Source organism: Micromys minutus (assembly GCF_963924665.1).
Source record: "Micromys minutus genome assembly, chromosome: 3".
NCBI lineage: Eukaryota > Metazoa > Chordata > Mammalia > Rodentia > Muridae > Micromys > Micromys minutus.
This window is the reverse complement of record NC_137972.1, coordinates 86,146,767-86,161,690: the sequence shown is the minus strand read 5'-3', so window position 1 is coordinate 86,161,690 and position 14,924 is coordinate 86,146,767. Positions and strand designations below refer to the sequence as shown.

General features: G+C 37.3%; 1 protein-coding gene across 1 annotated transcript in view; it reads left to right on the top strand.

Annotated features, from left to right (window-relative positions):
• SOS1 (SOS Ras/Rac guanine nucleotide exchange factor 1) overlaps window positions 1-14,924 on the top strand; it is a 77,464-nt gene that overhangs the window by 47,829 nt on the left and 14,711 nt on the right. The window contains exons 10-15 of the mRNA XM_080913687.1: window positions 6,482-6,563; window positions 7,425-7,547; window positions 7,834-7,937; window positions 9,097-9,319; window positions 10,288-10,407; window positions 13,549-13,711. Coding sequence (XP_080769813.1) covers window positions 6,482-6,563; window positions 7,425-7,547; window positions 7,834-7,937; window positions 9,097-9,319; window positions 10,288-10,407; window positions 13,549-13,711 — 815 coding nt within the window. The remainder of the gene's footprint in view (window positions 1-6,481; window positions 6,564-7,424; window positions 7,548-7,833; window positions 7,938-9,096; window positions 9,320-10,287; window positions 10,408-13,548; window positions 13,712-14,924) is intronic.

Here is a 14,924-nt window from a genome sequence, read left to right as displayed (position 1 = left end):
ATAACAAAAGCACTTTGTTAACCCAAAATTATGGCTTGCAAGTACTTTTCAATAATAAAACTTCAAGTGGTTTATCTTGCTCATTGCCTTTCTTTTTAAGTCCTTGTGAATTTAAAACCTGTTTGTTTTGTTTGCTTGTTTTTTTATGAAATGGACAAAGGAAAAATAATATAAGTTCAATTAAAAAATCAACATGTGAATTGATGGTGGTATTACAGGGTCACAGGGATTGACTTGTGGCCCTGAGTAGTCTTTTGAGGGGTGTCATTTTTAGAGTATTTAGAGTAAATTATTTTGTGTATTTTACCTCTGCTTATTAAGGACACAGTTTATTTTTCTCTACAGCATAGTGAGTGATGATCACTGGAAGCTCAATAGAGCAAGCTGTTCTTTTTTCTATTAAAAATTAAATTAATTATTTCTATATTCTAAAATTTACAGTTTGCTTCTAAAACATTTCTGCAATTTGTAAGCTACTGTATTTGACAGAAATAATTCATAATTAGCAGTTATAAGCTATGACTAATTTAATTATTTATTTATTCTGAGTGAGTATACATTTAAGCACACTTCAGTAGCTAAAAGGTTTCATGTGGTCCAACAGTTTTTATCCCTTATGTGTGCAAAGCTACTTTTGTCATGATGTTATCATGCACACCTAATGATTGTACTGCTGCCAATTTTTAGCTTCTACAGAAAGTAATATTTTTCATGGTCTTAATATAACACTTCAATTTCTAACTGTACAGTTTTGATGAAATCCAGTTTACTGAAATTTAATAAGATTACTTTTTTAAAATATTTATTGTTGTTGTTTTTATGTGTACATCAGTGTGTACAGTGCAGAGGGGCTCCAGAAGAGGGCATCAGATTTCCTTGGTCTTGAGTTACAGATAGTGGTTAGGAATCACAGCCAGGTTCTCTGGTGAACTTAACCTCCGAGCCTTCCTTCTCTCCGGTCCCTGGTGTACTGGTTTTTGTTTGTTTGTTTTTAATGTATGTGTGTACATGAGTACACTGTAGTGTTCTCAGATACACCAGAGGGCAGATGGTTGTGAGCCACCATGTGGTTGCTGGGAATTGAACTCAGGGCCTCTGGAAAAGCAGCCAGGGTTCTTAACTGCTGAGCCGTCTCTCCAGCCCTTGAAATTAGTTTCTTTATTCAGTAAAATATATTTTCTACTTATATCCCACTTACACTTTCAAACTGATGTTTAAAATTATTTTAATATGGTAACACCTTTTAAAAAGTTATACATGATGAATAATAATAAAATGGAGTTTTAGTCACTCTCGTGGTGGTTACTCGTTTGGGATAAATGCAGGTATACTGTGAAGACATCTAGTTGTGTTTTGTTTTTAATTGATATAGGTAGTAAGTTCTGAGTATTGTGATGAGCAGATCCGTATGTAGTCGGATTGTATTCGGCTCTTGTTTCTGGGCATGGAAGCCACTCTGTCACAGGCCTGTACTCAGCCTCTTGTCTTACTTGACTTTGTTATGTTATGACAGCCACCAGGATTTTCCCTGACAGAGCCCAGTTATTAGGCTATCAGGATAGTATGCTCTATAAATAATGCCTTCTGGAAGAATACATTTATATTACTGTGAGTTAAAAGACAGATAGCATACATAGATGACAGTGTGACGTAGTCTAATTCTTTCAACCCCCAGTATTTCTGGACATAGTATTTCTAGTATTTCTAGTTCACTGACTAGATTGGATTTGGGGGAATTTACCCTGAATGCTGACAGGAAAATTACTCAGTTGGATTATTTTAAATTTGGCAGTGATACGAAGAGACAGTTTCCTTACCTAGAGTAAGCAATCACAAAGCAGTGTCACAAGGGAGAGGAGAGCAGGAAGTTCATTTCACAGAGCTGCTGTTGACGCTGCACTGCAGCCAACTGTGAGCTAAAGCAGCACTCACAGAAAAATGTAGAGAACGGCTGAGACACGGAGGCAGAAGTAAGTTAGACTCTGAAGGGGCACACTGTTTCCTTCCTGTGGTGAGCTACTCTTGTAAAAGATGAAATTAAGGAAACTTAAGATATTTTTCTGATGTATTTACTGCAATCTTTGCACTCAAATATAAAATGTTCAAGAAAAATCTGCATTAGATTTGAGTCTGTATCTTGCATGAGTTCAGTTTGGGCGTTTAACTTCTAGAGTCTCTGAACAATTTTTGATCTATAGGGCAGTGCTCTTCTATTTTTAAACTCTGAATTTTTTTTTAAGTGTTTGTGCGTCAGCATAGCGTCTGTTTCCTTTTTTTAAGGAATTCAAAAGTGATTGTTTATAAGTCCTTGCTGAGGAGCTTATTGTTTCTTGAGGTTTTAAATGGCTGTATTAAAAGGGAGTATTATCACATGAACAGACATCCTGATTAACAGCGTTCCACTATGGCAGATGGGGGAGGGGTGTTCTGCATAAATAGCTTTTTAATGTAATAAATATATAATAATTCTTAAGACCTTGCTATATTAAATGTCAAATGCTAAATCAAAGTAGGGACAGAAAAAGGAAGATTGATGATTTCATTTAATATGCTGTATTCTGAATACTAAATATAATGTAGATATAGTTGAACTTCAGAAGATTTTTGAATTATTGTACACCAAATAACAAAGAATTGTCCAAGGGTTGAAGTCAGCTATAAGGCCAACAAGAAAAATAGTAACCATGGTCTGAGGTGTGGCTCTGGTGGGTGAATGCTTGCCTAATATGCAAGAGGCTCTAGGTTTAATCACTAGCACCTCATGAACTGGGCATAGTGGCATATGCCTGCCATCTCTGCATGTAACATTCAGGAGACAGAGGCAGAAGGATTAGAAGTTCAAAGCCATCCTCAGCTATATAGTAAGTTTGGGTCAATCTGAGACACATGAGACCCCCATCTCAGAAAACAAACAAACAGACAGACCACATAAACATAACTACAGCTTATAGATGAAAAAACTTGGGCCTATACCGAGAACTTCAGACTGGCTTCAGCAGGTCTGTGTATAAAGACTGTTTGAAGAAGCTGAAGCAGAGAAACTATGAACATGGTAGGGAAGGGAGGGGGAGGTTACCTCTGGTGGGTCAGCTCCTCTGCTTGTGTTGGAAGTTGTAGGGCTGTGTCTGAGTAGTACATGTCCTGACTGACCTTTGTTCATATATTGGAAGAGAGGGTATTTGTTCATGGTTTATACCTTAAAGCCAGATTTGCCTGACTTAAATACAGGTAAGGTCTCTCAAAATAAGTTTGTTACTAATTAAGAATTGTTCATTGCTTTAGATTAAAAAAATAACTCTCTCTCTGTGTGTGTGTGTGTGTGTGTGTGTGTGTGTGTGTGTGTGTGTGTTAGTTAGAACCAACATGGTAGAATATAGGTAGCTTTAATATATATTTTAAGTACTTAAGCTTCTGCCAGTTCTCTTTGAGTGTTTTAGTTGTTCCACATATACCCCACCCTCCCTTTTTGGCAAAGCTGCTTTTAGCTTCCAGCCAAGATAAGAACAAATTAAGTTTCAGTCACATTAGACCACACTACAGTAGTGGTTACTGTGGAGTATTTATTCCGTTTGCCAGCACCAGAAGCTCCTCTTATGAACAGTGTTATAGGAAGAACAGCTGCTGCTTTCCAACATTCCACGAGTTACAAGATTGTGATTAGACTGTTCGTTTCTAGTGACTTCTGGTGCCTCTAACCAGCTTAGCAGTTACAACTGCATTCTGAATTCGTCATTTATGTAAACTTCTATAGTGACAGTCATTCGTTGATAAATTCTATGTATTTAGATCTCAGAGCTAGGGAAGGTTAGTGGGAATCCTCTGGTCCTGGGAGGGAGTCTGCCTTGATGGAAGAGCACCAAGCAGGAGCCGAATGGTCATGCTCTTCCTTGGAAGGAAGTGTGCTGACTCCCTGACCTAAGCTACTCACCTCCCCAGAACTCATCTGATGAACTCTGAGGATGTACCACAGCCATGGGGAGCTGGTGTGGTCCGGTTTACCTGCTGCGGCACTGAAGTGCAGTGTGCCTTTCCCAGCATTGTCATTAGTTACTAGCCTAAGAAGAGGAAGACCCCACTTTAAAAAAGAGCCATACTTTCCCTAAAAACATAGCACTTGTTTCTCTTCTATTTGAAACCCACAGCTTTTTGCCTGACGTGGAATAGCATTTGAAAAGAAATAGTTCTGAGTGTGATGTTAGATTGTCAGCCTGAAGTAAACCTGGGTTTGGAGGAGAGGTAAGCGCACACTTGCAATGTGGAGGCCAGCCCAGAGATACTCAGAGACCTCATCTAGGACACAGCTCTCTAGCAAGGGCAGCCGAGCAGCCCAGCTATGGCCCCTGCTGTTGCTTCCTAAACACATGCTATTTTGAGAAGCCTCACCTTACAAATAGATTTGCAGAACAGGAAGAAGATTCTTGAAAGGGAGGGTTGTGATGGTACCGATAAATACCTCTGTTTTAAAATCTTGTACAGCCTTCTGTTTTAAAATCTTTTCTTCTGGATGAGACATTAGTCTTTAACTGAGGATCTCTGTAACTGAAGACAAACAATAAAATACCAACAAAAAGGAAATTATTAAAGGATTTTATGTACTTAACATACTTTTACCAGTAACCCACTCTAGCCTCAGAGGTATAAACTAAAGGAAGAAACATTAAATAAAAGCAAAGAAGTTTTTAGCTGGAGGCATGGTCAGACAAGCCTGCAGTCCCAGCACTTGGGGAGACTAAAGCAAGAGGATTGTGAGTTCAAGGCCAGCCTGGATAATCTAGCTAGGCCCAGTCTCAAAAGCAAAAGTCTCCCACAATAATATCCTTTTGTTCTATAATTGTTTATTTCAAAGTGAAAAATTATTAAGTGTTTTCAATCAGGGCTGTTTGATAGTTAAGTCAGTTCACTATCTTGATGATTAATGTATACCAGCAGGTTAGATCAGGTTCTATCTTGTCATAAACCTATGAACTTTAGTTTAAGGTAAAAAAAAATACTGTGTAAACTTTTAAGGTTAAATTTAGGGTTCTTAGAATCAACTTAACAATTCTCTAACTATTTCTAATTTCAGTAAACCTTATTCTAGTAAAAGACTTCTTATAAACTTTTGATCAACAATGTGTAGGTATTTACTGCCATCAGTAAATTTCTTGTCAGTTTACCCACGTTGATAATGTAAACAGAGAAATGTTCCTACAAGTGACTCAAGTTAACAGGTGTTCTCCCCTTTTTTAAAGACTTTGGGCTAACTGTGGGTGGACCTTAGAAAAATCTGAGTTGTAGAAATGAGTGGTGTTTTTTGGACAAGTCTTACTGTGTGTCTCCAGCTGGCTTCGAATTCCCAGAGATATGCCCGCCTCTGCATCTGCCGAGATTGAAGGCCCATGCCACCAAACCCAGAGAAACTGCGGTGGTGTTGTTTCCTCCAGTATAAGAAAGTGTCTTTTCTTTCCTTATGCAGAAGAAAATAGCCTAGGGTCTCTTGCTCCTAACCTGGAAGAATGCTGTCAAGGAAAAGATACCTGGAGGCAAGACTAAGAGAGTCACGTGACTTAGTGGGCCTCCATTTTATTCCGTGGAGATGTGAATGCAGAGTAGGCCTTTGAAAGAAGAGCCTCCTGCTCTCTGACTGAACCTCCATTGTAACTACTTCCAATAAAAACCAAGAGCTTTTTCTTTTTAGAACTGTTCTCTCTCTCTCTCCCTCCCTCTCTCTCTCTCTCTCTCTCTCTCTCTCTCTCTCTCTCTCCCCCCCCCCCCCTTTTCCCCCTTCTCTCTCATACACAGAGGGAGAGGGAGTGGGGGAGGGAATGAATTTTTGGAATCTGGGATTGATTTCAGGGTCATCAAGCTTGTGTGGCAAAAGACTTTTGCCTGCTAGCCAACTTACGGTTGTTTTATTGGCTTAAAGGGGTTTGAAACTTTTTTCAGCAGTTATAGATAAGACCCCTGGCAATTAAGAGAATTTAAACACTTTAGCTTACCCTACTACTTTGTAAGATTCATTTTCTAGTTTTGTTAACATGATCTAAAGGAAATTAGGAAATGTAGTTAATTACTAATTAAACAGGATGTCAGGAGACTGATAGGTTACTGCTGCTGTCATCTCTACAGGGAAATGAACCAACAGGTGAAGCTTGAGACCCTAGTACCAAATGGAGACCTGATTCAGTTTCTTGTCCTTGCTTTTCTTCACTGTACATTCCTTGCCAATTATGAGTTTAAGATAGGGCAAGAAGTCAGTTCATTATACCTTACAGCCAGTGTTTTTTTTAGTGTTTTGTTGTTGTTGGGCTTTTTGTTTTGTTTGTTTTTGTTACTGATTTAGGAAGCTACTGAAGCTAGCAGTACATTATAAAATCTAAAGCTGTCTCTATGGTAAAGTATTTGGGGACTAAAGACTTGAGTATTTGATCTCTTTTGAAACTGAAAATAATGGTTTTAATCATTGCTTACACAATTTAATATTTTTCCTTTTTCTTCCTAGATCCAAATTTTGTTCGGACGTTTCTTACAACATACAGATCCTTTTGTAAACCTCAAGAACTACTGAGTCTTCTAATAGAAAGGTCTGTCAATTTTAAATGTTCAAGTTCTCTGTTTTTGAAATGATTATGTTTTCCATAAATGTGTTAATAAGCTTAACTGTAGTTGAATTCTTAAATAAAAGCTAACTTTGATTATTTAAACAATCAAAACTTTACATTAATAAAATATTTAAAACTCCAACTTTCAGAGTTTAGGTGGCACTGGGGTTCGAACCATAAGCCTTTGGTTCAGTCTAAGCAGTATTCCCAGCCTGAACTAATCAAGTTAAAGAACTGTATCAATATAGATAATTTAGAATATAGGCTGGGCATAATCAGAGAACTTGGGAGGTAGAGGCCGGAGGATCAGAAGTCCAAGGTCATCTTTTGCTGTCATAGGGAGTTTAAGGCTTCCTTGAACTATATGTCTTTAAAATAATGAGACACTAGAAATTAAGATTTTAATAGTTTACAAGTTCTAGACAAGTTTTCAAATTATGACATATTGAATTAAATAAATCTTGTCAGTGAGAAAATACTTTTATCAAGGAAACTATTTTTTATCTACCGAAAGAACAATCAAGTTTTAAGCATTAGTCATCCTTAAAATTTTGTCTACTGATTTATTAGAGTTATCTATAGACTAAAAGTGGACATTAGCCTTATTTGTTTTAAAATTTACATTTTTATTTTGCTTCTAGTTAGTTTTATCTGTTGGCAGACTAACTTTTTAAAATGTTAACTAAAAAAATTATCATTAGCTTTTACATTATAAAAGTGGATTTTCACTGATGTATTTGTAGCTGTAGTAATTTTTTATATTATTCTCTTGATTGTACTGATAAATATAAATAAAAGTTTGTGAATTTGGATTTGATTTTTTTTTTTTTTTTTTCATGTTAGATTTGAAATTCCAGAGCCTGAGCCAACAGAAGCTGATCGCATAGCTATAGAGAATGGAGACCAGCCCTTGAGTGCGGAGCTGAAAAGGTTTAGGAAGGAATATATTCAGCCTGTACAGTTGAGGTAAGCAGTGAAGACTTGTCTGCAGTCCCAGCACTGGGGAGGCAGAGGCAGGCCAATCTCACTTCCAGGATAGCCAGGGCTACACAAAGAAACCCTGTCTCGGAACAACAGAGCCAGGCGGGGACAAAAGTGCCAATGTTTGAAAACTGTTGCTAAGCAAAGGCGAAGGGAAGCAAACTGACTTGATTAACTAAGAGTCTTATCGGAGTCATTACAGCTTTAGGGGACCTTTACTTGTTTCCCGTGTACACTCAATGTTAGATTTTGTGTCGTATCAATGCCACAGGGTGTTAAACGTGTGTCGGCACTGGGTGGAGCACCATTTCTATGACTTTGAAAGAGATACAGACCTTCTACAGAGAATGGAGGAATTTATTGGAACAGTAAGAGGTATGTTTTTCTTAAGTTCCTACTTTTATATGTGATAAAGTTACCAATAAGGTTACTGTCAATTGATACCATTATAATAGCTCTTTTGAAAATGTTAAACTTTCTTACCATGTAGCATTTAGGCTGGGTGTGGTAGTGTATCCTTTAATGCCAGCACTCTTGAGGCAGAGGGAGGAAGATTTCTGAGTTTTAGGACAGCCAGGACTACAGTAGTGAGACCCTTTCTCAGAAGACAGAAGAGCAAAGCTGAGCACTGACTGCTGTAAACTGCAGTAGTCATCCTGCTGGCTCAACAGACTTTCATCTGCTATGGAACCGCTTCTTTTAGTCTTGGGTTAAGCTAGAGCACTTAATTGAAACTATGTTTACCCTTGGTATAGGCTGAAATTCTTTTACCACTGTAACACCATTGATAAAGGAGATGATTAGATAAATAGAGCAAATCAGGGAGATAGCAGTGTATTACACTGACAGATTGCTTCTTAACACCAGAACTAATCAGAAACATAATTTTTATTCTTTAGACTCATTCAGTTTACTTATGAAAAAACATGAGAAACTACAGTTGATTATCTCCAAGGTTTCCCTTATTTTAAAAATTCTGTGATTTTATGACTCCAAGTTTGTCTGGACAAACTTGATTATATATCCATTGTTTAGTCTAAATGAAATTCAGAAAATAAAAGGTTAAATAGATTATTTCCTATAAGTACACATGCACAACAAAAAAACAGACTAATATGATGAATCAGTCCTCATAATTGGGCTATAATATACAATAATATTTAATTAGATGTGTGAATGTATAGAACTTATTCTTGTTAAGCTTTCATTTTGTTTGGAATATGGATTATGAAAATAGTATTTTGAACTAAGCTTTAATATTTTGGAGTGAAAAAATTAAGTTACTTTTAAAATGTGTTTAGGAAAGGTCTAGATACATGCCAGACTATTAACAGTGATTTTATTAGTTTTAATAGATTTTCACACAGGTGTGTGAAAAAGGATGAGGAGATTGGGGAGGGGAACTTTTAGTATCTACTTTGCTTCCTTGAACTTTATAGCAATGATTTATTTGTGTATCTCTTGTATTACATTAAACATTTTTTAAAAACAAAGTGTTAAAGAGTATTTAAATGTTTGTTAAAATGTATTTCAGGTAAAGCAATGAAAAAATGGGTCGAATCCATCACTAAGATAATCCAAAGGAAAAAAATTGCAAGAGACAATGGCCCAGGTCATAATATTACATTTCAGAGTTCACCTCCCACAGTTGAGTGGCACATAAGCAGACCCGGGCATATAGAGACTTTTGACTTGCTCACCTTACACCCAATAGAAATTGCTCGACAACTCACTTTACTTGAATCAGATCTATACCGGTATGTTATTCAACATTCAAACTCAGAAATTATCTCGAGTTCACTGTAGAAATGGAATACAGTTTCTGTCTTATAGGGTTGTCATAAGATGTAAGCGAGTCAGTCTACGGTATGTCTGTGACATTGAGGCATTGCAGTCAGTCTGGCTCTCCTGGCCCTTAGTCATTATCGACCTGCTTCACTTTGCTCTTTCAGTTCCCTGTGGAGCAGTAGTGGCTCCACAGTACAAGAGCGAGAACTGCTAGTGTTAAGTCTCAGCCAGCACTTTGTGGTTTAATATTGCTCATCGATGAAACTATCTGAGAAATATGTTTCTGGTTTGAAATTTTATTTAAAACCTCAAAATTATTGATTACAATGAGGGGGAAAAAAGCTAAATTTATGAATTCTCCCACCTACATTTATCATGGTCCCCAAATGATAATGTTAGAACTTTAAAGTTCATTTTTCAGACTCTTTTGCAGGATGGTTTTTCTTTTCTACCCACCATAAGAGCAAAAACAAACCAAAAATGAATTAGTGATTGCTGTACCCTCATTGGCTACTTACTAGATATCATTTAAATAACTACCTTACCATCCTCACTTAGTGAATAGTGTCTGAAAGTACTAGAAAGGACACTGCAGCAGTGTACAGAAAGTATAAACCACTATGTGGGTAGATGCAGTGATGCCAGAGGAGTGCCATGTGTTCCAGGACAGCTGGGCCAGACAGTAAGAACCTAGCCCGGGCTACATAGGAAGACACTGTCTTTAAAAGCAACAAATGAGCAATAACTGTATTGCAAGAGTGTCTACTGAAATATTTCTAATCTAAAAACATGAACATTATAAATATTCATCTTGTTTTCACCATCTTTCTGTTGATGAGAGAGGAGCACTTGTAAAAGTAGTTTAGTTTCTCTTATGTAGTAAACTATATATACTTCAGGAGAAATGTGATGTGCCATTTAATGTTGATGATTTTAGAGCTGTGCAGCCATCAGAATTAGTTGGAAGTGTGTGGACAAAAGAAGATAAAGAAATTAATTCTCCCAACCTTCTGAAAATGATTCGGCACACCACTAACCTCACTCTGTGGTTCGAGAAGTAAGTGCTGTGGGCATTGTTTTCTGTAGCAGTGGACAGGTTATGAATTCGGGGCTGCTTTGCTTCTCTCGCTGTTCCCTTCCTGCAGTTTGGGTGGAACTAATTAATGCTGCAAATCCAGCAATGCTTCGTTACAATGATTACTTTGCCGTCCGCTGTCACCATTTTAACCTTACAGAGATTTTTTTTTCATCCACTCATTTTTTCGTCTGTTGACAATATATTTCATTTTTATACTATAGACCCAAAAGTACATTCATACACATTAAATTAGTTGCTTTTTAAACAAGGTAAAGGGGAAAAAATGGGCATTTATAGTGTTTTTACAATTACATAGTTACCTTTACTGATGTTCTTTGTGTAGATTGAAATTGCCATCTGGGGTGACTTGTTTTCAGCCTGAAGAGAACTTCCTTTAGTATTTCTTATTCAGTGGGTCAACTCACCACAAACATGCAGGGTTTATTGTTGTTGCTTTGAAAACTCTGTCTTGAGATTGGTTCCGTTTTTATTCTGCCCATTGGTATCTACTATGGAGCCCTCTCCCTCCTCCTTCCACTGCCAAGTTTCTGTTTGGTTCTGTTTACAATTTTTAATCTTTCCTGCTCTCTTAATATTGTCATAACACCTTCTGTACATCTTTACCAGGTTGTCCTTTGGCTCTGTGACCATAGTATGCTCTGATGGCAACTTTGAAATATTTCAGTTAATTTACAGCTAGTCATTCAGACAGGCAGTTCTGCTCCCTGCTTTTTATTTCTTTATATGCTTTATAGCAGACATAGCAACTTTAAATACTGCCCTCTGCCTTCCACAGCCTTTTCTTTGCTATGTGGACTAAGCAGGTTAGATGTGGAGATGCCCACAGTCATGACTTTGGGAAGACTTGGTTCTAGTTGGCTCATATCCACTCTCTCCCAGACTGCACCCAAGTTGCTAAATGTTGCACTAATCTCCATTTTCAATCCTTTGTTGTGAACAGTTCTGTGGAGCACAGATTGCTGTGCAGAATAAGCCAATGAAATTCTGACTTCTTGGAAGTAAAGCTTCTAAGGTTCTAACTGATACTTGTTCTATCTTCCTGGTTCAGCAAACTAGCTAACACACAGTTGAAGCTACATATCTTCCTTTTATCTCCAGATTTCTTTCCAGTTGCCTTTCTTAACAACCTTCATTGTTCCTGAACATATTTTTGTTATAGATGGTAAGAGATTAGGTGATATCTATGTGACACAGTCCTGGAAAAGACATAATTCCAAGCTCTCTTTACATTTTAAGAGCTCAGGATCAGAGTGCCAAGAATGCTGCTGTGGCCTTGGATTTTCTTAGCATGGAACCCCTGTGGGAAGCTAAGCAGCATTCTGACTACCATCTCAGCACATAAGTGGGCAAAGGGAGGGATCTGCACATCTTAAGTATTAAGTAAATAAATATTATCAATAAATAAACACAAAGACTGCATTCAATGAAGTCTTAACTCAGCAGGGTAGAAACTCATCCAGGTGCACCCCCAAGCTGGAACTAGGTATTCTTTCTCCAACAGTCTCTGACAGATGCTTCAGAGAAGGGGAGGAGAGGAGGATGATCTGAGTTGAAATACTCCAAACTCTCCCTTTTTAAAGAAATTATTTTGTAGATTTTTTGAGCAATTTTTCATTTATAGCTTGTTCTTAGGGCCACTTCCAAAGACTCTTAGGTATTATGAGTTATGGTAGGTTGCTGTGGTTTGCTTTAATGGTTTTCATTGGAGTACATCAGCCAAGCTACACTATCTGATAAAGCCAAGAAGTCACTGCACTGCCATTTCTTTTGATGGTTTTAAGTATAGAAGTTTTATTTTTAGTATTATATTAGCCTCGTCAAGAAATAATGTAATCTGTAGCTAGCTTTACATTTCAAATACTTAATGTGTATTTAGTTTTGAACTTAATTTTTCTTAGATTATAAACTTTTAATGTCACTGAAAACTGCATTTAAAATGGTTTGTTTTTTTTGGTTTTTTTTTTTTTTTTTTTTTTTTTTTTACTGACACATTAATACATTAAAAAGTTCTGGGGGCTGGAGAGATGGCTCAGTGGTTATAAACACTGGCTGCTCTTCCAGAGGTTCTGAATTCAATTCTCAGCAACTACATGGTGGCTCACAACCATCTGTAAAATGGGATCCAATGCCTTTTCTGGTGTGTCTGAAGACACACTGTACTCACATACATTAAATAAATAAATCTTTACCCCCAAAAAGGGAGGTAAATAGAAAGATTAAGTGTAGACTAAGCAAGTTTTTATGAGTGTGTGTGTTTGTTTGAGCCAAGGTCTTACTCTGTGGACCAGGCAATCCTGGAGCTCAGTGTGTGGGACAAGCTAATGTACTGGCAGTCTTGCCTTAGCCATCCAAGTGCTGGCCTATCTGATGTGAAAACAAAGATAAAACATATACTATATATGGTATCATACTATACAGTAACCTAATATATAGATTGTTGGTGTGTAAAAAAGAAGTGCTTTTATTGTTTGTTTGCTTCTTGCTCTAAGGAACTGAGGCCAGAGCCTGTGCATGTAACACCATACCAGCCACACTATTGCCATTACTTACTTCTTCCTTAAATACTTCAACTGACTTTGCAATATACTAATGGCTATCTTAAAAGCTATTTCTATAAACATAACCAATTATTTCTATATACCAAAAGACAAAGTTAAGCTGGATATGGTAATATATGCTTATAATCTATCACTCAGAAGGCTGAGGCAGGAATATTAAAAGTTTTAGGCCATCTTCAGCTACATAAAAGACTTTGCTGTAGGCAAACAGAAATAAATCACTGAAATAGGATTATGTATATGCACACACAAAGGAATCAAAGGTTCTAGAATAAACATGCCTAGAACATACCTAATGACAGATTCACACATCCAGTAGCATTTTAAAGCTGACAGTGGAGGATGCACTAGATAGATTAGGAAACGGTTGTATGCTGTTGTGTAGGTGTCAGAAAAGAGCAACTCATTCCACCAGAGCCTTTCTCTGCAGTCTCCTATCCAACCGTCAGTGGACATGTCTTTTCCGTAGTCATACTGAACACTTTGAATCAGTGTTTTGGGAAAATAAAAATTTTAATTTCTAGTTTGTTTCAATTTCTAGATGTATTGTAGAAACAGAAAACTTAGAAGAAAGAGTAGCTGTAGTGAGTCGAATAATTGAGATTCTACAAGTCTTTCAAGAGCTGAACAACTTCAATGGTGTCCTTGAAGTCGTCAGTGCTATGAACTCGTCACCTGTTTACAGACTAGACCACACATTTGAGGTAAGTTTGTGCATGTGTTTTAAAATGAACTTGGGAATTTGCATGACATGACTGTTACAATCTCAGTAGCTGTGATTGGCCATCAGCATGAGGTCAAAGAGATGGGTAGGAATCACAAGGGCCCATCTCTTCAACAGCACATCACTGTGGTTAGTGGTTGCTGAGAGAGGGAGAGACATTTTATTCAGTAGCATAACAATAGGTACAGTCCCGTGTTCATAGATAACCCCTCACCCATGTTCCTATCAGCAACTATAATTTACTCACTGGGTTACCAAGAGTGAGGAAGAGAGATGGTGGGGGAGGGAGATGGAGAGGAAGGGAGAACCCAGGCAGGACAAAGGGAGGACTGTTTGGGAAGCAGGCCTGGCCAGAAATTGCTGTGGGGTGAATGATCAAAGTGCATTCCAGACATGTATGAAGATGTCATAATGAAGCCTGCCATTTTGTATAACTCATACCTGCTAATATAAATGGGAAGTCAGAATTTGAACAATTATGATACTTACTATTTAAATGTCTCATTTGTTTTTTCATTAATAGGTTAAATATTGGACTTAACCTAAATTTCATAATGAATTGTTTTCTCTTTAAAACTTAGTGTTCTCATTAAAATTTATTCATAGGTTCCAATTTGTTAGAAAAAAAAAGCATTTTATTTTCTTAATTTTGTGTGTGCACACTCAGGTGTCTGCATAGGCACATCTGGAGGTCCAAAGAATGTTGTGGAATAGGTAGGTTTCCCCCACCAACTTGATGAGATCTGGGTCTCAAATTCAGATCCCCAGGTTTGTGCTGAGTCAGCTTGCTGAGCTACATTCAGCAGCTTACTTGTAATGCTTAGTTCAACATTCACTTAAGTTTGTTCTAAAGTAAAGGAGAAAGGTTTTGTTTTGTTTTGTTTTACGTTAAACCGGGTGTGGTCACTCAACGCCTTTCCAGGCAGAGGCAGGTGAGGCCAGCCTGACCTACACAATGAATTCCAACCTGGCCAGGGATACATTCTAAAACTTTGTCTCAAAAATATATATTACAAGCTAAAAAGTAAAAACAGCATTAACATTCTTGGAGTCAGAACTGATTATGAATGGGGCCAAAATGGTTAGTTGTTCTTTTGGGGGTTGGTTTGTTTGGTTGGTTTTGGGGGTTTTTTTTTTGTTTGTTTGTTTTTGTTTGTTTGGTAAGATTTGTAGTTTCTATAAAACTGAGGCCT